The sequence below is a fragment of the Pangasianodon hypophthalmus genome, chromosome 8 (genome assembly GCF_027358585.1).
Source record: "Pangasianodon hypophthalmus isolate fPanHyp1 chromosome 8, fPanHyp1.pri, whole genome shotgun sequence".
NCBI classification, from domain to species: Eukaryota; Metazoa; Chordata; class Actinopteri; order Siluriformes; family Pangasiidae; genus Pangasianodon; species Pangasianodon hypophthalmus.
Window position 1 is genome coordinate 14,879,527 of NC_069717.1, and position 20,854 is coordinate 14,900,380.

Sequence of the window (20,854 nt, forward strand, 5' to 3'; positions counted from 1 at the left end):
AGAGAGTTGGTGGGGTATGAAGTTTAGAAGCTGACAAAAGTATTTGAATATGAATTTCATATATTTGAATTATATACGTCACATTAAATAAAATTCTTTTTTTTCTGTGGTATATTTAAGAAATTTACAGTTTTATCTGTTTTCCCATTTATTTTGAATTAGACAAGGGTATGATTTCAGGTTTTAAAAATTTGTAAAGAAAACAGTGGTATCCTGGGCATGTTAGTGTACAGTACAGTGAGGGGAAACAAGTATTCAGACACTTGGTTTTTATTATTTTTAATATGCTTTACCTAAGACTCATCTAAGACTCATTATCAGCCCAACTAATGGACAACAATTCCATAGGCATTGTCTTGTGATGGACCGCCATCCCATCCAGGGTGTGTTGTCACCTTGTGCCCAATGTTCCCATTATTGTGCTCCGGATGCATTTTATCCTGACCAGCTACAGTGTTTACTGAATCAATGAATGAATGAATGCATGAATGAATGAATGCATGAATGAATGAATGATTGTGATTGGCTGTGAAGATCAGCAGGAGTTGTATTGATGTTGTTGTACTCAGTCCTCCTTTAGAGCCACAACACAATGCTGTGTTCACCAAAGAAAAGCTGCATATTTTTTCTAAAGGACACTTCACAAAAAAACCCACTAGAGTGCAGTATTGTACAACAGTGACAAAGCTTTTGCACAACCAGTACTGACTTTTTAAATGATTACCAATTTACTTTGTACATTCTGCATTATGAATGAACTTGTGAATTATGCATTAGGTATAAAATATAATAATTTATATAAATATAAATATATAGGCTATATATTTATTTACATCGTATGCTTGGGTTCACTGCATCTAAAACATGCAGGAGAGCAGAAATGTGCCTAGTTATTATAATTTCTATTTTTTTTTTTTCTTCAAAAAAAGTATAACTATTCTTTAGACTAATAGGCTTTATTGAGATCTAAAGCCATTATAGTCAGTAAAAATCAGCTTTAAAAATCTTTCACAAATACATTTTCCATGCCGATTTGCACGACAGCCTGGAAAAGAAGATATACTTCCTTAAATACATGTGTTTACTTTGAAAGCTGAAGTCTTTTTGGACATGGCTTAAAGAGCAGGATGTGTCGGTGAGTCTGGTGCTGTGATGTGGCCCAGTAACGGTGTCCTGCGTGTAAATCCGCTTTCCTTGGAATAACCAGGAATAACGGTGCGCCTCCTGTTCTCCATGGCCGAATTCCAAATAACACCCCACTTCCTGCCTTAGAACACTACTTAGGACATGAAATAATGGCTTATCCGCACTACATAGTGCACTAAATCTACAGCAGGAGACAATTTAAGCGTCAACCCATGTCAAATTCTTGTGCGGCTTGTGAAGTGGTTCTGAGGGAACAGCTGTAAGACCACGGGAAAGCAAGGCACAACTTTGGTCTACAAGGTATTTCTGGCTGTTGGATTATTATTCGAGGAGCAGAAGGTTAATGAAACCGGTGTCGACGAAGGGAATAGAAAGAGCTACCGCCCGTTTACAGGCGATTCCAGTGGACCAGCCCTCCGCTAAGCTAACTGGCTAAGCTAATCATTCCCACAAACAATAGGAAAAGCAGCTTGGCACGGGACAGACAGATGTTTTTCTGTTATGTTGTCCTTCGCTGCTGAAATGTTTACTGTTCGAGTGGAGACATTGCTCATAAACACGCTGCCTTTTTTGTGAAGTCATATAATGGAAGCGTTTGCGCCTCATAACTTTGTTCGTGTATGTTTGTAAATTAGCTTTACAGCGCGAGATAGCTAGCTAGCGTGGCTAGGTGCTTACGTCGCTAGTTCTCTGCGAAGGGCACTAATACAGCGGGTCAGGTTTAGACCGGGTTCAGCAGCATCCTGTCTGAACAGAAATCTATCCACATGTGTGGCTTTTGTGTTCAGAACATGTGTGCAGTTATCATCTGCATGCTGTCCATGGCCTGTTGGTCATATTGCATTAAATACACTCAAGTAATAAACTGTAGGCGCACATATAAACTATCACCTGAACAGCACGTGCCACATTTTAAAAGAATTATTATAGATAACAAATTAACCATCTATATACCAAGCAAAATTACTACTTTCCCCACTTTCTACGGGACCAATGGTCAGGTGTGTGAGTTCACCTCATTGTTTTACTTGTACATGTAAGCAGATAGAAGGTCTACAGTTGATTTCAGATGTGGCATTTGCATTTTCAATCTGTCTCTCAGTATGAAGTCCAAAGAGCTGTGACTTCCAGTGAGGCAAGCCATCATTACACTGAAATATTCAAACAACATTAGGTGTGGTCAAATCAACTGTCTGGTACTTTCTTCAAAAGAAAGAATGCACTGGTGAGCTCAGGAACAGAAGAATGCTGTGAATGACAGAAAACATCATTTTTTTTTTCCTCTGGTGAAGAAAAACACCTTCACAACAGTTGCCCAGATCACAAACACCATCCAGGAGGTAGGCGTATCTGTGTCAAAGTCAGCAATCAAGAGAAGAGTTCACCTGAGTAAATACAGACGGTTTACTGCAAGATGGTAAGCCTCAAAAACAGGAAGACCAGATTAGAGTTTGCCAAAAACATCTAAAAAAAAAAAAAAAAAAAACAGCTGTGGAACAACACTCTGGACAGATGAGACAAAGATCAACTTCTACTAGAATGATGGAAAGAAAAGTGTATGGAGAAGTGGAAGGAGCTGCTCATGATCTGAAGCATACCATCTCATCTTATGGCATGGGCATGTATGGCTGCCAGTGGAGCTGATACCCATGTATTTATTGATGATGTGGCTGCTAACAAAAGCAGCAGGATGTATTCCGAAGTGTTTAAGGCTATATAATCTGCTCAGATTCAGTCAGTGGGCAGGATAATGACCCGATGCAAACTTCAAAAGCAGTCCAAGACTTTTTAAGGCAAAGAAGTGGATTGTTCTGCAATGCCCAATTCAATCACTGGACCTGAATCACATTGAGCATGCATTTCACTAGACCAAATGCCCCAAAGACCAAGCAGGAACTGAAGACAGCTGCAGTAAAGGCCTGACATTGCATCACCAGGGAAGAAACCCAGCGTTCGGTGAAGTCTGTGGTTTTACGGAATTCAGGCAGTCATTGACTGCTAAGGATTTGAAACCAAGTATTAAAAAAACGACAACTTAATTTATGATGATGTTTGTCCATTTACTTTTGGTCCTGTGAATGGGGGGGCCACGGTGCTGTAATTCCTACATCGTTCACCTGTAATAATTTTCATTATTACATTTCCAATATACTGTGTTAGACAGCTAAAAAACAATAACTTTTTCGATGTCCAAATATATGGACTGTAGTTGGATTATGTTTATAAAACAGTACTGAGGAGTCTGTGGAAAATATTTTACAGTTAAAGGGTTTCTGGCTGGGAAAAGCTTGAGAACCCCTGAACTAGATGACTTGTACTCAGATCAACAATGTTCAGATCAGTTAGTCATTCAGAAAAAAAAGTGTGTAATGTGCTCCAGTTGTACATGCATGTGTTGACTAATGGCTTACTCGTCAGGGATAAAGTCATTTATCAATACTGCTGATTGTAAATCAAATGCTTCCAATCTAAAACAAACCTTTATTCTGAGTTTTGGTAATTACATACACATAATGACCATCTGTTTTTTTATTTTTATTTTTTTCTGACTGTCGCTTTCTTCTTGAAAAATCCTGTCTTCTGTAAGAAGTCATTCTGTTTATGTTGTCTTTCATATCTTTTTACCAGGGCTACCTGAGACATAATGCTGACAGAAAATGGATGCTCCTGAGTATTTGGACCTAGATGAGATTGATTTCACTGATGATTTAGCTGTAAGTAAATAAATTGTGATACAATAAGAATATTGTGTTGATTATATTGTACTGATTGTGATTATTGTATAATAATTATTCACCTACAGTATTTTAAAACAGCTAGTTAATAGGTTCAAGGTTCTTTATTTGTCACATACATTACATACATGTGATGTATTAATGTAGTGAAATGTTTTTCCTTAGTACCTCATGTCACAGTGCAACAGTGATAAATAAAACAGAATATAATAAAAGCTGAATATAGTAAAAGCAGAATATAATGAATAAAATAGAAAAGTAAAATAGAATAGAATCTATTAGACAAAATATAGATGTTATATGTAAAATTATGTAAAAATATGTAGCTGGGCCTAGTGAGCCTAGACAAATTTCTCTCCAGGGGAAGTTCACCAAATATTACTCATGGGAATGCCGATCATTTAAAAAAGTGTTTTGCAGAAAAAGTTGCATTACTTAGGAAAAATATGATATGTTTAAAAGAAAAAAAAGATGGTGTTAAAATATAGCTATACAATGTACCCATATATTTAAGCTCACATTACATACGTTATGGTTTTTATTTCTGCTAATTTTCGAGAAGTATGAAAATAATTATGGAGTAGACTCTTATACCGATGCGCTCTAGACGTACAATGAAGGTTAATTACAGAAATTTATACAACAGTTGGTTCTGGTCCACTAATTTGATTGGTCAAGCCCGTTCTAAGAGTGCTGTATTTAGTATAACATTGTTGGTATCACTCCGCCTGTCTGTGTGATGTTCTAGCTATAGTTTATCACATTGAAGCCATTACTACACTTACTTTGGCTGTCAGTCCGTCTGTGCTTTGCATGGCAACATCCAGCTGTGGCTTCTTTGGGAACTATATTCAAAGATAAACAAAATATTTGGCCATATTGTGTCTGAAATGTCAGTTACTCAATATTTATTTCTTGTTTAGAACTGTTGTATAAAAGCAATATCACACTTGCAGTTGTACTGTTGTACTGAATATCAGCACGGCTGTGAGTACCTACGGCCGAATCTCCAGTAGAACACCACTCTTGCTTGTATGTTATTGCTTAACTATGTTTAACTATGGTTTATGCACAAGTTGTTAATTGCTTTGGTGTCTGTTGTAGTACACATCGAAGAGCATCCCAGATCTTTGCCGGAGAAATGATGGACAAGCAGAGGAGAGACAAGGTATGTCTATAGCAGGTTTCTGAATATATTATGAATATAATCTAAGCCAGGTAAAATTTACATAAAGATAAACCATGTTCTAGATATAACTGTTGCAAAAAAATGTTCTCTGGCAAATTGTGTCTGGTGTCATTATAAAAGAAGTTGCCATTGCTTGGGAGAAGATTTTTGATAATCAAGGTGATCTCAACTGGAAAAATCTACAGAGCCAAGCAAAGACCTTAAATATTCCATGATATGGGGCTGCTTCTCTACAAACAGTACTGGGGCATCACATGTCATCAAAGGACACATGAATGGAGTAATGTTGGGACTTACTAGGGAAGAATTTAATCTTGTCATCCAAGAAACTGAAACTGGGGAGAAAATGGATGTTTCAACAACACAACAACACCAAACACACAGCCAAAATAACTCAGTAAAGCCTTGCATGGCCTAGCCAATCTCCTCGCAGGAATCCTGCTAAAAATGTATGGAGGATTTCGAAACTGCGAGTCCATTAGAAAGACCATCGTAACCTTGGGGAATTGAAGACAATTTGGCAAGAGGAATTTGCCAAAATTGAACCACAATGCTTCAAAAAGTTAATTATGTCTTACCATAGACATCTAGAATCAATGATTGCCGTCAGCAGCTTTGAAACAAAGTACTAATTTTGGTCATTTGTGGTGTCAAAATACTACCCCTCCTGCTTTCAATTTCATTTTTTCTTTAAAATATATTTTATTATGCTTTTATATTTCTAAGTACAAAGTCAAAAAACATTATTTGTGTAAATCTGAGGTGGATATATGCACTGGAAGTATATTAAATAAAAAAGAAGGTGTCCGAATACTTACTTTCCCCTACTGTAGATATAAAATATTTATATCATATAACATAATAGTAGGTCTGATAAAATGTAGTTTTTGCTTAATCCATTTGCAAATTCACACCTGCTTGACTATACATTCACTGTACTCTTTCAGCTCCTGGTATCAACTGGAGTCGAAGTGCCTCCTCACACAGTGGAAGTGGAATCAAACCCACTGGAATTGCTGATGTGTACAGCAAATTCAGACCTGTTAAAAGGGTCTCACCACTTAAGCATCAACCAGAGGTTTTGGACACTGAGGCTGACAGTAAGAGTCCTGGGCAAAATGTAGAAGGAAACGATTCCCCTAAAGGGCTCCAAGCAAGTGTGAGTCCATGTGATGTTCAGGCACTCAAGTGCAAAAGTATTGGTAATGGAGCACTTTTTGGGGAACTGGAGCATTATGACTTGGACATGGATGAGATACTAGACGTGCCTTACATTAAATCCAGCCAACAAATGGCCACCCTGCCCAGAGCAGCCTCCGAGAAGCGGACCTCAGGGAGTAGTGCCACTGATAGATGTGTAGGCCTCAAGGCGTCATCTCTCGCTCATGCTGAGAACCTGAGCAGTGGTACACAGTTTTGTGTACTCCCACCCGTTAACTGGTCAGACATGAGAAAGTCAAAGTCTATGGATCCAGACTATCTCAGGGCACAAACAGTTGGATATGACCACTCGCCAGGCTCCCTGCACCGATCTATATCTGAAGCAGACAAGCTATTATCAGGCAGACCTTTTCCAGATACACCAACCCACAAGGCTGGCTCGGACACTTCTGTCAGTCAGCCTTTGTTCCATGTTCAGGGAGGTTCAGTGGGAAGGCTAGACAACAGCAAGCCTTGGAGCAGTCCGAAAGCATTTGGAGAATGTGATGAAGAAACTAAAAAGTCTCACAATATAATCAACGTTGTGCGGGAGGGCCAGATCTCACTGTTGGTGAGTAATGAGTTTTCTAATGAGTCCTCTAAAAAAGTTGAAATGTTGATTTTATTTATTTGTGATAAGAAATGATAAATCTGATGTAATCTTTTTCCCTCCTCAGCCTCATTTTGCAACTGAGAACCTGGAACTCATTCGAGATGAGGACAGAAACAACCTTCTTCATATCTCTGCTGCACATGGACATGCAGACTGCCTGCAGCACCTGACTTCCCTCATGGGAGAGGACTGTCTCAATGAACGCAACAACCAGCAGCTTACTCCTGCTGGTTTGGGTGTCAGGGTGAGCTCAGTGGTTTATGTTCTTGGAGGGATTTCTGCAATCTTCATTGTAAAACATTTGCTTGGTTACAGGCTAAATTATTTTCCATTTGTGAGCTTAATTGTGTTTACTTAAATCTGTCCCTTAGATGATACAGGTGTTGTGCTTCTTTTTTCAGATATTTTTGATAAACAAATATTTAAAATAAAAAGTGTTTTATTTTAATGCAGAAATGAAAATATGTAAGTTGTGGGTTATTTTGTATTTCTGAACAGAATGGTCACCTGGAGTGTGTGCGCTGGATGGTGAGTGAGACGGAAGCCATCGCCGAACTTAGCTGCACACGGGACTACCCAAGTCTTATCCACTATGCAGCACAATATGGTCAGGTAAAGACTAAATAAATGAATAAGACCAGTCAAGTTTTTTGTTTTCTAGATTGATCACTTATGCATTTGAGCTGACTCTTTGCTTCAGGAAAGGATCTTGTTGTGGCTACTACAATTTATGCAAGAACAAGCTATCTCACTGGATGAAGTGGATCAGAATGGGAACAGCGCAGTGCATGTTGCTGCTCAGTATGGTCATCTCGGCTGCCTTCAGGTAAAACTCTGGTTTGGTGTTTTTGTACAGTTACGGAATTCTTAACAAAATCTTTTTAAAAATGATGTTTAGCAAAGTATCTTTTCAGTGGGACAGTGAAATTGGAAACAGGACACAGGCCTCCCTCCTGCTTTCCTGTTTGTGCAGACTGGCCAATAATTTCCTCTTCTTTTCACTAGTCAGCAGGGAGGGGAAGTGTGGAAAAACATAAGGCACAATATCACAATGACCAGAAGACTTTTTTAGGACTTAAGTTTTTCGTCAGCCACAGAGCAGAATTTAGATTCCATAGTGCACATAGGGGATTGCACTGAACTTAAATGTGTATTTGTTAAAATTAACTATGCTACATACTTGTAGTCATTTAAATTATTTAGAATTTTCACCTTTAATACTGTATCTTTCCCTAAGACGCTGGTGGAATATGGCTCAAATGTCACCGTTCAGAACCAGCAAGGTGAGAGGCCATCTCAGTGTGCTGAGCGACAAGGTCATACCACCTGTGCACGCTACCTGGTGGTTGTGGAGACCTGCATGTCTTTGGCTTCACAGGTGGTCAAGCTTACCAAGCAACTCCATGAGTAAGCAGGCTGCAAAAGTATTTTAAAAAATTTTACTCAAAGATAAACAGAAGGTCCTCAACAAATTCACTGTTCACTACATATCCTTTTGCAGACAGACTACAGCAAGAATAGCACTCCAGAGTCAAATGCAGCTGCTATTGCAGTCCCAGGATCCCAATGGAAGACCACGATCACCCAGGTTTGCTCTTTTCTCTTCACTGTATAATAAGACTTTTGTCTCATTGTAAAGAACATGTGTATTTACATATAATGAGGTCATCTTATTCACTTCTCTATTAGTTTGCTTATTCCTCCAGCTGAGACCTGGCCTGAGATGACACTTACTGCGGAGGTTACCCCTGGTGATGGGCAGTGGGTGTTGAGGCAGAGGCATGTGGATTCTGAGTCAGTCCTGCGCAAGATCTTGGGAAAAGACATTGCTGAAAGAATGGGCACCAGGGAGAAGGCGTTCCAAGAGGAGGCAGTAGAGGGCGCCAGTGGCACAGACTCAGGGATGGGGCTGGGCATAGGCCCATTACGGAGACCAGGTATGGTGGAAAGGCGGGAGCTGAAACTAGCTCGTCTTAGGCAGATCATGCAGCGTTCCCTTAGTGAATCAGACACAGACTCGTATCCCCCTGATGAGTCTAAGCAGCCCACAGGGACCTCCAGACCAGAAAGGCCAAGCCAGCTTCCCATATCAGAGAGTGAGGAACCAGTACAGTTAACCAATAAGAAGCATACCTCAGCTGCTGAGCGCAAGTTCTCATTTGCACTCAGGACTTCCAAGTCCATGGATGGATACAATCCCTCTCCAACATCAGACAACAGTGATCTTGATCATGAAACAAAAACAGACTTTTCAGGGGAACTGACTGAATTTAACAATGGGCAAAAAGTCACAAGTCCAAAGAGTGCTCTTAAATCACCATCCTCTCGTAGGAAAACCTCACAAAACCTTAAACTCAGAGTGACTTTTGAAGAAGCACCAGTTGTCCAAAAGGCTGGTCAAGCAGGGGAGGTTAAAGTAGCTTCTGGTAAAGAAAAGACTTCAGAATCAGGGAAACGACCCTTTGGAACATTTCGCTCCATTATGGAAACGTTAAGTGGAAACCAGAATGGCAACAACAATAATGCTCAAGGAACATCTGTTGGTAAACACTCACTGTCAAGTTCAGCACAGAGTCCATCTGGGAAAAGATCGGATGCTAAGGCCAGTCCAGGGGGTCTGTCAAAATGCAAAACTAAGACCAGCGCTGTTTAAGTGCCTTTCTACAAGCGTGCTGTGAGAGCATTGCAGTGCCCTATTTTTCTTAAAAAATGTAGTCAAACCTTGAGTGTTTTCAGATTAGTGGTAACTGAGGTTGAAACAACATGAATGACCAGCCAAAACACTTTAAAGCAAACATTTAGAAATCCAACACTTGTGGAAATGCAATTTTTTGCAACCTAACACAAATAATTTTTTTTTTATCATCAGTCACTGTATATATGTATAACACATGGCTTCACGTGCATTCTCCATACAAATAGATAAGTGGAGTTGTTAAAAGTATTATTTAACATCACTGTGATTTTGTACAATCATGATCTCATTTTACAATGTTTACGTATGTTACTTAGTGAGAAAAAAAAGCATTCCTTGCTCACAGTTGTGTTTTTAAACCCAATTGCAATGCAAACTATAGAAGTAATAGTTTAATGACTTTCTATTAGGTCTTAGTGTTAGGAAATGACAATGAATATTTATGACCACTACATTTCATTCAGAACAGTACTGCATCACATTCCTGAAACCTTTCTAGAGTGGACAGTATTAGATACTGAAAGTTCTACATGCTACATTGCTGAAAAACGTTTCCTGATTTTGAACAATCACAATTTAATTTTGTCATAATTAATTCTATGTTTTATCTGTATCTTTTTCCATTAAACCATATTTATGAATTATAATTTAAATATCATGTTTGAAAGAAAAAAACATTATTGCAACTAATGTAATCCTAAGATGAGAAATAAATGCATTTAACTGTTAACCGTGTGCCTTCACAGTTTTAAAATATGATGTAAATTGATGGCCTTTTTTAAAAAAAAAAATATATATATATATATGTATATATTTGCTCCTTTACACACATCTAGGCATTATCTCATCTCAGCTAATATTATGTACTAAGTAATAAATAGAGAGTCAGTGTCTATGATGAGAATTTCTCAAAGATTATTTTAGTATAAAGTACTACAGGCGTTTCAGAAGTGCCTTGTTTTCATTCACAAACTATACACTACAAAGCGCCAGCTTTATGTTCCCCTCCAATGAGAAAAGCTTCTCATTTTTTATAAAAACCAATACCTGGGGAGGTTGTGTTTTTGTAAGTGAAGTTAAGCTGATGAATTAGCCCTCGTTCATTGGACAACAGTTTGAGGCAATATCCAAGGGAGTCATTCGGCACCTTTGAGGAGGCAGGCAGTTTAATTGGTGATGGTGTGGGGCTGTGAGGGGAACGTTTAGGCACGGGGCCGACAGCCTGTTGTGTAGCATGAAAATGGAAGAGACAACTGCTTGATTTGACAGGAGGAGTCATATATAGATTTTTGTGTCCATTGTTTTGGCTTATTTGTGTGCGCTTTACTCAGTCAATCAAATATAATTGACACCACTGGGCTCTGTTGTTTCTGGGATGACAGCAGTTAATGCCAGTGGAAAAAAAGGCCGGGTGGAATGTTCTCCTGGTGAAGGATGGGAAAAGGTTTCGGCCAGCCCTGTGACAATTTTTCACACTTCAACAGCATTAATTGATGTAATGACAGCAATGATGGATACTAATATATGCAACCTTTAAAAAGAAACCTAATTATACCAAGTCATTTTTGCCTCCTGGTTTGAATAAGGCTGTGAATGAAATAGTGCCAAGGCTTTTTAATAGTATGTACAATAATTTGTAATTATTTTTAATAACTATTTATAAATAATTTAATGACTAAATGCCTAAAATTAGTAAATTATAATGACTAAAGCAGAAAGCATTACTCACAGTACTTAGACCACAGAACGTCATAACTTTGCTCTTACGTTATCCTGATGCATGTCAAATTGACATCTGTACTGAATGTTTGTTTTTGTTTAATTGATTTCTGTGTATTGTGTCTAAGGAGCTCTTTAAATTAATGGCGATAGTGCTGTATTAGGCCAGAAGAGGGAAGCATTGCTGTATAGCATTGCTACTATTAAACACAGAGAAAGAACTTAAATGAATATTCTAGACATAATTATGACTATACCCAGTCAAACAAGTCATAATGTTTATGTGTTTGGACAATTAGTGACAAATGAAGAAGAAGAAGAAAAAAAGCAAAGGTTCTCATTTATATAAATAGAATTCTAAAAATGTTGGAACATATTTTCTGAATGAATATTACCTTTACGAGTAAATATAACTCTTACTCACTATACAAAATGGATTCCATTTAGCTAATAATTAGTATAAATAAAATTGTATTTTGTATAGAAATACATAATCTACACAGGCAAGAATGAAACATTTGATGTATTAAATGAGGGTGGAAAATTAGATACTACGTAAAACTAGCAGGGAAGAGAAACTACAGCAATATGTCACTTCTGTAACTTTCTGTCAGTCAGAGCACTGAGTGGACATGTTAAGTGGTGATTCCTGTCTTTGGAAACGTGCCCTCTGACCTGCTCTCATACTGCTTGCCCTAAGAAATTGTGCAAGACAGATGACAGTTATTACTGTTCTTACAGTCAGCTCCAGGATTTTTGGCACACTTCAGGAGAGTGGGTAAAAAATTATTGTAGTAAACATGATGATTTAAAAAATTTCACTCAACTTTCCTAAATCAAATATTAAAAGACCAAATTAAATGCAAACAAACTGCCGTCACTGAAAAAATATATATTTAAAAAATGCTCTAAGCTTCCAGATGAATTGGAACAACAAAACACAGCACAAAAGGGACAGATGTTTATAGATAATGGGTATGAAAATACATAATATTTTAAAATAAATGACCAAAATATAGCTTTTTCAAAAGTTAGGTTTCTCGCAGTACACTGGTGTTCCATTCTGCCGGTGGAATGGAAATTGACTTATTGGACATTTTCAATCAGTATAAATTAATGAATTGTTTTATCACCGCAAGTCTGTTATAAGATTAGTCAGGACTGTTGGGTTTCTGTGTGTAGAGTATTGTGACTGTTTAGCTGCTGGTGAGCAGGGTGATGGGAAAGGGGAGGGGTGTGAGCCCCCTGCTGGGCAATTCACACCTCTTCACAATAACATTGCTACAGAGATAAAACAGCACAACTTAAGCTTTTTTGATAGTAAAACACCATATATAACTGCCAGAATAAAATTATAACAATAAAACCTAGTAGGCTAGGTAAAATAAAAAAAGAAATACTTAAGAAAAACTGCAAATTCTTAATGCCCTGAGTGTCTTTCATATGAACCATTCCTTCCTAATCTTAGTCTAAAACACCTATCCAGGGCATACCCAAAGTAAATTTAAAGCTGCTCTTGAATCATTTGGAGTACATACATGGTTTTGGTCCCTTTTGAAAGGTGACACTTTTTCCCCAGAAGTCAGAATCAGTGTAAATGCTACTGGTATTAAGCAATAGTAGTTTGAACACATTGAAATAGAAGGTTTTTTTCCCGCCTGAATTTCTTTTTTTTCGCCTGCAGATGACTACAACTAGGAGCTATTAGCTGGAAAACACAATGGGACCACAGCATGAAGCCTTACCTAATCCAAGTTCAAATTTGATAACAACAACCACAGAAAGTGCATTTTTACGCATGTTTTTCTAAGGGTATGTCCAGGCGTTTTCCAAAATCTCCTTTTGGAGACTCCAAAGGACCCTTGGTAACCATGGACACATACCTAGGATAAAAAGGCTACTTGTCTTGAACGCTTTAACATACAGTCATAATTTTGGGCAGTACTGAAAGGTGACACTTAAAGCTATCATATCCCATATCCAGATTTACTATTAGTCATAAACACCTTAGAGTGCATTTTTTCCCCTTCTTGAAACTAATCTTTGTGAATATAAAAGAGTCAGAACAAGTGCTATGGTGGAAAAGCAGTTTATATAAGAAGAAACACACGAAACTATTTGCATACTTTTTTACACAACATATTTACATACAATTATACCCTTTACAGGTTTTTGGCAACATGCCAGTCATTGTAGCAGTGGTGCTGTGTCCACTGATCTACGCTGGCCTGTGATGTGCTCTCTGTGGAGCAGGAGGTACGGGTCTGGCTGTGGAGTGAGATCCCAAGTCTGCCAGCTACTCAGCAAGGGTCTCTCTGAATGCCTTCTGGTGCTCTTTTACCTTTTGCAATGTCTATGTGGAGGAGGAAGGTGTTCACAATCACGATGTCCATGAAATGATAAAAGAACGACTTGTACTACTTCTGGGTCTTCTGGATGACTTTACAGTACCCCATCAGGGTGTCAGAGAGGTCCACTCCACCCATGCACCTGAATGGACAGAAAAAAAAAACACAACATTAAGAAAACTATACCAAAACATAAATATATCAACCACACATATTATTACATTTCAAAGAGCATAAACATAGCTGACTATTATAGTACATACTGGTTGGTACACAGTGGTGGAACTGGGATGTCCTTCAATGCCCAGGTCTCATCTGCACCTTTGACCCTGCTTTGCGCTGTGTCCTCCGCATGTGCCGTGTATAGTGTTGAACACAGGAAGATGTCGCTTGTGTCTCGCTACTGGACAAAGAGGAGGGAGTCGTTCCTGTTCCAGCGTATGCTGCCACGGGGAGAGTTTGAGTCCAGACTGTTGACTTTCGTTTTCAGGAATCCAATTCTGTTTGTGTGGATGGTTCCGCATGCCCAGATCCTCTTCTGAAGAAGGTTGCGGAAAAGGGTGGGACTTGTGTAAAAATTGTCAACAAAGAGCTTGTATCCGGTGCCCAGCAACCGTGTATCAGTTAGCTCCATCACCGACTCATAACTGAGCCTCTTGCCACTGTTTGCCTGCAGCTTTCCCTCGTAGACAAAAAAAGTCCCACGTGTAACCGTTTCTGGAGTCTGCCAGAACGAAGAGTTTATATCCCCAGTGAACAGGCTTATTTTTCATATACTGTTTGAGCCCACTGCGGGCTTTGGAGGCAACCATTCACTCGTCAATGGCAATTTTCTGGCCAGGGTGATAGTTCCATTTGCATGCATCCCTAATCTCCTGGTAGAGTGGCTTTATGTTGCAAAGACGATCAGAGGCTGCTGTGCCTCTCCTTTACTCGTTAGCAGCATCATCTACCGAGCTACTGAGCTGAATGGACTGGCAGATGGTAAGGAATTTCTTAACAGTCATTATCTTTTTTTGGGAACGGCAAGCTGTACAATTTACCCCCTCGCCAGTAATCTAATGCAGAGAGTTTTACTACACCCATGTAGATGACCATAGACATGAATGAAAACATGTCCTGCAATGTCAGATCAGTCCATGAGTTGGTGGGTGTTGAGTAGTGAGTCGAGACAAAGTCATTGGTGTTTTGAATTAATGTCTGTAAAAGAGAGTCAGTAAAAAAAAAAAAAAAACGTTGGAGGAGCTGCAGGACTGTGTACGTAGCTGTACGTATGAATCGGTGGGTCTGAAGGTGGGCTGTGGTGGTGTTATATCTGGAACGTCAACATCATTCCATGTTTCTCCAGATGTGCTTGTTGACATCCAGGCTTGAGTGCTGCTGCCTCTCCCTTTCCCTCTCCACCGTCCTCTGCCTCTTGGTCTTCCCCTGCTGGCAGAAGCTCTCTGGGGAGTTGGGGGATGGAGCTCCTCTCCTCATGAGGTGATGTCCTGCTGCTCCACTCTGTGTGACCGCTTGCTGAGTGGGGGAGAAGCATCCGGCTTCCAATCCATGTCTGATTCTACATCAGATAATTGCCTTTGATGGAAAAATGAAGAAATAACAGTCATTTACAAAGCCAGACAAAACTAAAACAAACAGTGAAACAAAGGGGTAATAGAACTTCACACACACACACACACACACACCCCCCTCCCTCCCGCAATTTAAACAAAATTTAATTCAAACTAAAGCTTATTTATCTCGGAATATACAGTAATATTTGTTATATAATATAATAAGATACTTACTTGTCGAGAGTAATGCCTCCTCCCTATACAAACTTTGCTTCTGCCTCAGAGTCAGTATATGATTCACTATTTACTCCTGAAACTTCATCCCCACACTCGTCGCTTTCACGCCGAGGACATTCTTCCAGCACTTCCTGGAACGAGTATTTTGTTCTCCTCTTCGGTTTCGCCATAATTCACCTTCCCGAAGTCAGTTACAGTCACAAAACTACACTTTTCACCTTTCGCGCACTGACTTCTTAGCTGTACTGCTGAAACTTCCCACTAAAGCGGCATGTCATGTTTTTCAGAATTTCATTGGCTATATGATGTGCCAGTCATCCACAAAGTCGGTTGCAATTGGCTCGATCTTTTCACGAAGGAAAAGGGGAAGGCACTTCCTTACAAAGCGGACTCTGGTTGGCTATTGAAGGCTGAGGACAGGACCTCAATGCTCCTATTCGGTCAAATGAGGTGTCGATCGAAAGGTCAGAGTGCAGCGGCCATTTTGATATCAAGATATCAGAATTTTTTTTTTTTTATTATTTTTTTAGTTATTGTTAATCAGCAATTGTATACAAGACAAGGGTTGTAGACAGAACATGGGCTATAGCCAAACATAATAAAGTGCAAAAGCAAAATATCAGAGGAAAAAAAAAAAAAAATTCTGATATCTTGATATTTTGATATCAAAATACCCCTCTCCTCAAAACATAAATAAAGAAAGAACAAAAAATTATATTAAAAACACCAAAATAGGAGCATACATTCAGATCTTTAGTAGCTGTTTTTGTTACCGGAAGTGGACAAATTTTTTAATATAATTTTTAATATAATAATTTTTAATATAGATCTCAATATCTTTTTGAAAGTGAGAAAAAATGGGCTTAATTTTCATTCTCATGTTAATTTTCGAAAGTGACAAACCCAAACACAACATTCTTAAAATAAAGCTGGAAGTCCTTATATATGAAATGCACAATAAGCTGACAAATATCCGGCCAAAGTTTTTTTGTGTGATCACAATACCAAAATGGTAAAGAGTCTCTGGCTGTGAATCACAAAAAGTACAATTAATTAAGTAAATCTAAGTAATTAAGTAAAACACAACAAGAAGTTTTAACTGGATAATAGCAGAGAACAAGTTTTAAAAGAAATCTCTTTCACCTTATTTACCAGCAGATACTTATTAGAAAGAGTCCAAACCCTCTTCCACAAAATATTTTCCACTGACCTGTTCCATTTTGCAATTACACAAAGAATAGAAACACCATTTTGAAACAGAGCACATATATTTCTATTATTTTTTGATGTGAGCAGTTTAAAACATTCTCCCTACATGTGTAATAGTTGGGTCTGGAAGAATTTTATCAGAACTTAACAAAACTTTGTTATAATCTTTAAACAACATAATGACACTGTCAGGGATCGCATCGAATACAATAGCAAACTGTTTGGGAGTAACAGGAATATTATAGTGAGAGAGAAATTCTTGATATGTAAACAAGTGGCCATCCTTATTAAATAACTGACTGATTGATCGCATTTTTAAACCAATTCTCAAAGAATAAGGACTTATGCTTATAACATATATCCTTATTGTTCCATATAAGATAATTAGTCAGAGAGAAATTATGCTTGAAAATCATAGACCATGCCAACAATACTTGTTTACAAGATATCAGAAATGTGTACATGTCAACTAAAGTTATGATGGAGAATACGTGAAAGATTTGGCACATCTGCTGGTAATTTGAAATGATGCAACAAAAGTCTGTGGGTATTTACTGATGTAATAATGTGTTTTGGACTAAATATTTTATTTGATTGGATCATTTGGACCTTGTAAACGATTGGCCAATGTAACAAGCCTGTATTGTTATCGATCAGTGGACTACTATGAGGCTTCATAGATGAGTTGCCTCAATATTGTAATTGTTTGTTTGTATGTTGGTGGTCTAATGGAGGATTTTGCCTGTCACACCACCAGACAACATCTATTATATTTTTTATCTAAAAGCTTTATCTAAAATTCTAACATGTTACTTTCTGTAAAGGCATACAAACATTTCTTTGTAAACAACTAGGACTTATGTCCTAGTATTGTATGTATGTATGTACACACATATGCAATATATACAGTTTATATACACTCGCCGTCCACTTTAATAGGAATACCTGTACTCCTGCTCATTTATGCAGTTATCCAATCAGCCAATTATGTGGTTGCATCACAATGCATAAAATCATGCAGATACAGGTCAAAAGCTTCAGTTAATGTTCAAATCAAACATCAGAATGGGGAAAAAGTGTGATCTCTGTGACTTTAACCATGGCACGTTTGTTGGTGCCAGATGGGCTGGTTTGAGTATTTCCAAAACTGCTGATCTCCTGGAATTTTCACACACAACAGTCTTTAATGTTTACACAGAATGGTGTTAAAAACAAACAAACAAAAAAAACCTGTATGTGGTGTGTCTGCAGGTTGAAACACCTTGTTGAGGAGAAAGATCAGTGGAGAATGACTAGACTGACCTGAGCTGACAGCAAGTGTTTGTATGCCTTTATAGTAACTCAAATAAGCACTCTTTACAACCGTGGTGAACAGAAAAGCATCTCAGAACGCACAACACATGAAACCTTGAGGTGGATGGGCTACAACAGCAGAAGACCACATCAGGTTGCACTCATGTCACCCAAGAACAAGAATCTGAGGCTGTCATGGGCACAGACTCACACAAACTGGACAGTTGAAGACTTTGGATTTTTGTGGATTTTCATGCACAATTTTGTGGATTTTCATGCACAATGGTCTCTAAAGTTTACTCAGATTGGTGCAGTAAAGAAAAACATCCAGTGAACAGCGGTTCATTGGACATAAACGCCTTGTTGATGAGAGAGGTCAACAGAGAATGGCCAGGCTGTTAGAGCTGACAGAAAGGCTACAGTAACTCAGATAACCACTCTATACAATTGTGGTGAGCAGAAAAGCTTTTCAGAATGCACAACAGAAACCTTGAGGCATATAAAATATATAAAACAGTCAGTTCTCAAAGTTGATGTGTTGGAAGCAGGAAAAATGGGCAAGTGTAAGGATCTGAGTGACTTTGACAAGGGCCAAATTGTGATGGCTAGATGACTGGGTCAGAGCATCTCCAAAACAGCAGGTCTTGTGGGCTGTTCCGGTATGTAGTGGTTAGGACCTACCAAAAGTGGTCCAAGGAAGGACATCTGGTGAAATGGCACCAGGGTCATAGGGACACAAGGCTCATTGATCAGGCATGGCTTGAGGAACATGACAAAGAGTTCAAAGTGTTGATTTGGCCTCCAAATTCCCCAGATCTCAATCTGATCGAGCATCTGTGGGATGTGCTGGACAAACATGTCTGATCCATATGGACCCCACCTTGCAACTTACAGGACTTAAAGGATCTGCTGCTAACATCTTGGTGCCAGATACCACAGCACACCTTCAGAGGTCTTATGGAGTCCATGCCTCGACAGGTTAGAGCTGTTGTGGCGGCACAAGGGGGACCTAAACAATATTAGGCAGGTGGTTTTAATGTTATGGCTGATTGTTGCGTGTGTGTGTATATATATATATATATATATATATATATATATATATATATATATATATATATATATATATATATATATATATATATATATATATATGTGTGTATGTGTGTGTGATGGCGTGAAAATCTGTCATTTTGCTGTCTTTTCCGCTGCTAGTTTTAATGTATTGCAGTGCGAGCAATATGAATGATTGTGGCAAAGTCCTAGAATAGAGATCAACTAAAACTGTACTGGACAAATGAAATCAACTGATGATCCACTTCTCACTCTCAGCTTAGACTTTCCAGTGTTGCTAAAAACACATTCCCTCCGCAAAGCTGCATGTGCCAAATCTTCAATAAGGCATATTCCCAACTGATCTTTAAATGTTCCTTTATACGATTTTACTTTACATTCCATCTGTGTCATCTGACTGCATCTTGTGAGCAGCAAAATCAGTAATTACTCTCTCAATTTTGCTTATACTTTATGACTGACAGTATGTAGTATAGGTCAGCGTAGTCAGCGTAGTCAGTTTACCTGCTATTACACTTTTCTATATTCTTGTATATGCATGGTCAGACGTGTGCGGAAATATATGCACATCCTCACACATAAGCAAAACTTGATAAATCCTATGCAGTGCATAGAATTGTGCGTATGCACGGTTTATGCACAGAACTATGTGTATGCACGGTTGATAAATGAGGCCCCTGATCTTATTAGAACTCTAGCATTGCCAAACTACTTCACTGATTCTTCCAAACATGTTTGGGGATAACTAGGGTGCCTGACCATCCACATGTATGCGTTTTGAATAGATAGTCTTCCTCCGTGCAAGAAAATTCCCTGGCCTAGCTAGGCATAGCTGGGGTTTGAACCTTAACCTCTCAACGACTTTAGCATCTACACACACTGCACTGAAAATCTTTCATTGGGTACATTTTTTTTTAAATTGGAAATTTTAAATATACACATAGGTTACACTGTTAGCAAGCTTGTCAAATGTTTCTGGTGAATAATATTTTTCTTTCATTCCAAATGCTATCAGGTCTATGCATGCCTTTCATTGTTTGAAGCTTTTGTCTGCTTAGACACAGGCACTGCTGTTGGTGTCATTCATCCATAGGAATGGCTCCTTTAACTTATTCCATTGATCTCTGTATTTCCCATTAAGCCAGTTCGTTATGTTGAAGAGGAGGGAGGTAAGGAGTCTCAGGCTGCCAGTGGAGGCCTCCTGCCTTGGCCTCTGGAGGATGGTAGGAACTGAAGCACATCATTTAGGCCAGTGTTCTTCCATCCACATTATTTGCTGTAAACAGCAGTTCATTACAGCGAGTCAGACATGCAGTGTGTTGTCGTGGCTCAGTGCTACAGTTCAGCTTGTTTGCAATTGTCGTGGAACAGCAGGTCCATGAGAAAAAGACGTCCCTCTGCACGTGCCCTCTGAGGTCTCAAGTGGTTAGAGCTTCAGGTGACATTGACATGCAGGGATTACAAACATTCCTTCCATTGTTTGTGTTGTTTTCATCTATAACTGTTTTTAATGTTTATGTTAGATTTTAACAAAGACAGTGATGACATAGTCTGAGTTTTATCAAATCATATTGCTCAGTTGTGTTCCAAAAGGAAATAAAACCGAGCTATTCGCAGTATTCAGTTGGATATGTCTTTAAGCATTAATAGTCTTTAGTGGGTTTTCATGAGGGAACTTACTCTATAATGTTAGGAATTTTTTTTTAAAATTGATTTGTACAAAATCATATTGCAACAGGAAAATCACATTAAACAATTAGATGGTCTTTATTTGGTTAGGGTTCTGGTGGATCTGGAGCCAATCACTGGGCACAAGGCAGGAATACACCATGAATGGGACGCC

At 38.6% G+C, this 20,854-nt stretch overlaps 1 protein-coding gene and 1 long non-coding RNA gene across 2 annotated transcripts; one reads left to right on the forward strand and one right to left on the reverse strand.

Annotated features, from left to right (window-relative positions):
* The first annotated feature begins 1,288 nt into the window (after positions 1-1,288).
* On the forward strand, positions 1,289-10,308 carry sncaip (synuclein, alpha interacting protein). The gene is made up of 10 exons (XM_026929214.3): positions 1,289-1,446; positions 3,775-3,860; positions 4,986-5,049; positions 6,018-6,841; positions 6,948-7,127; positions 7,382-7,495; positions 7,584-7,709; positions 8,121-8,290; positions 8,385-8,471; positions 8,573-10,308. The coding sequence occupies exons 2-10, from the start codon at positions 3,804-3,806 to the stop codon at positions 9,534-9,536; spliced, it is 2,586 nt and encodes an 861-aa protein (XP_026785015.1). The 5' UTR covers positions 1,289-1,446; positions 3,775-3,803; the 3' UTR covers positions 9,537-10,308.
* A 3,062-nt stretch (positions 10,309-13,370) lies between these two features.
* Positions 13,371-15,762, reverse strand: LOC113532496 (uncharacterized). Its single transcript, XR_003403349.3, has 3 exons — positions 15,436-15,762; positions 13,909-15,223; positions 13,371-13,787 (listed from the first exon to the last, which is right to left on the reverse strand). It is a non-coding gene; the product is annotated as an uncharacterized LOC113532496 (long non-coding RNA).
* Positions 15,763-20,854: the final 5,092 nt, after the last annotated feature.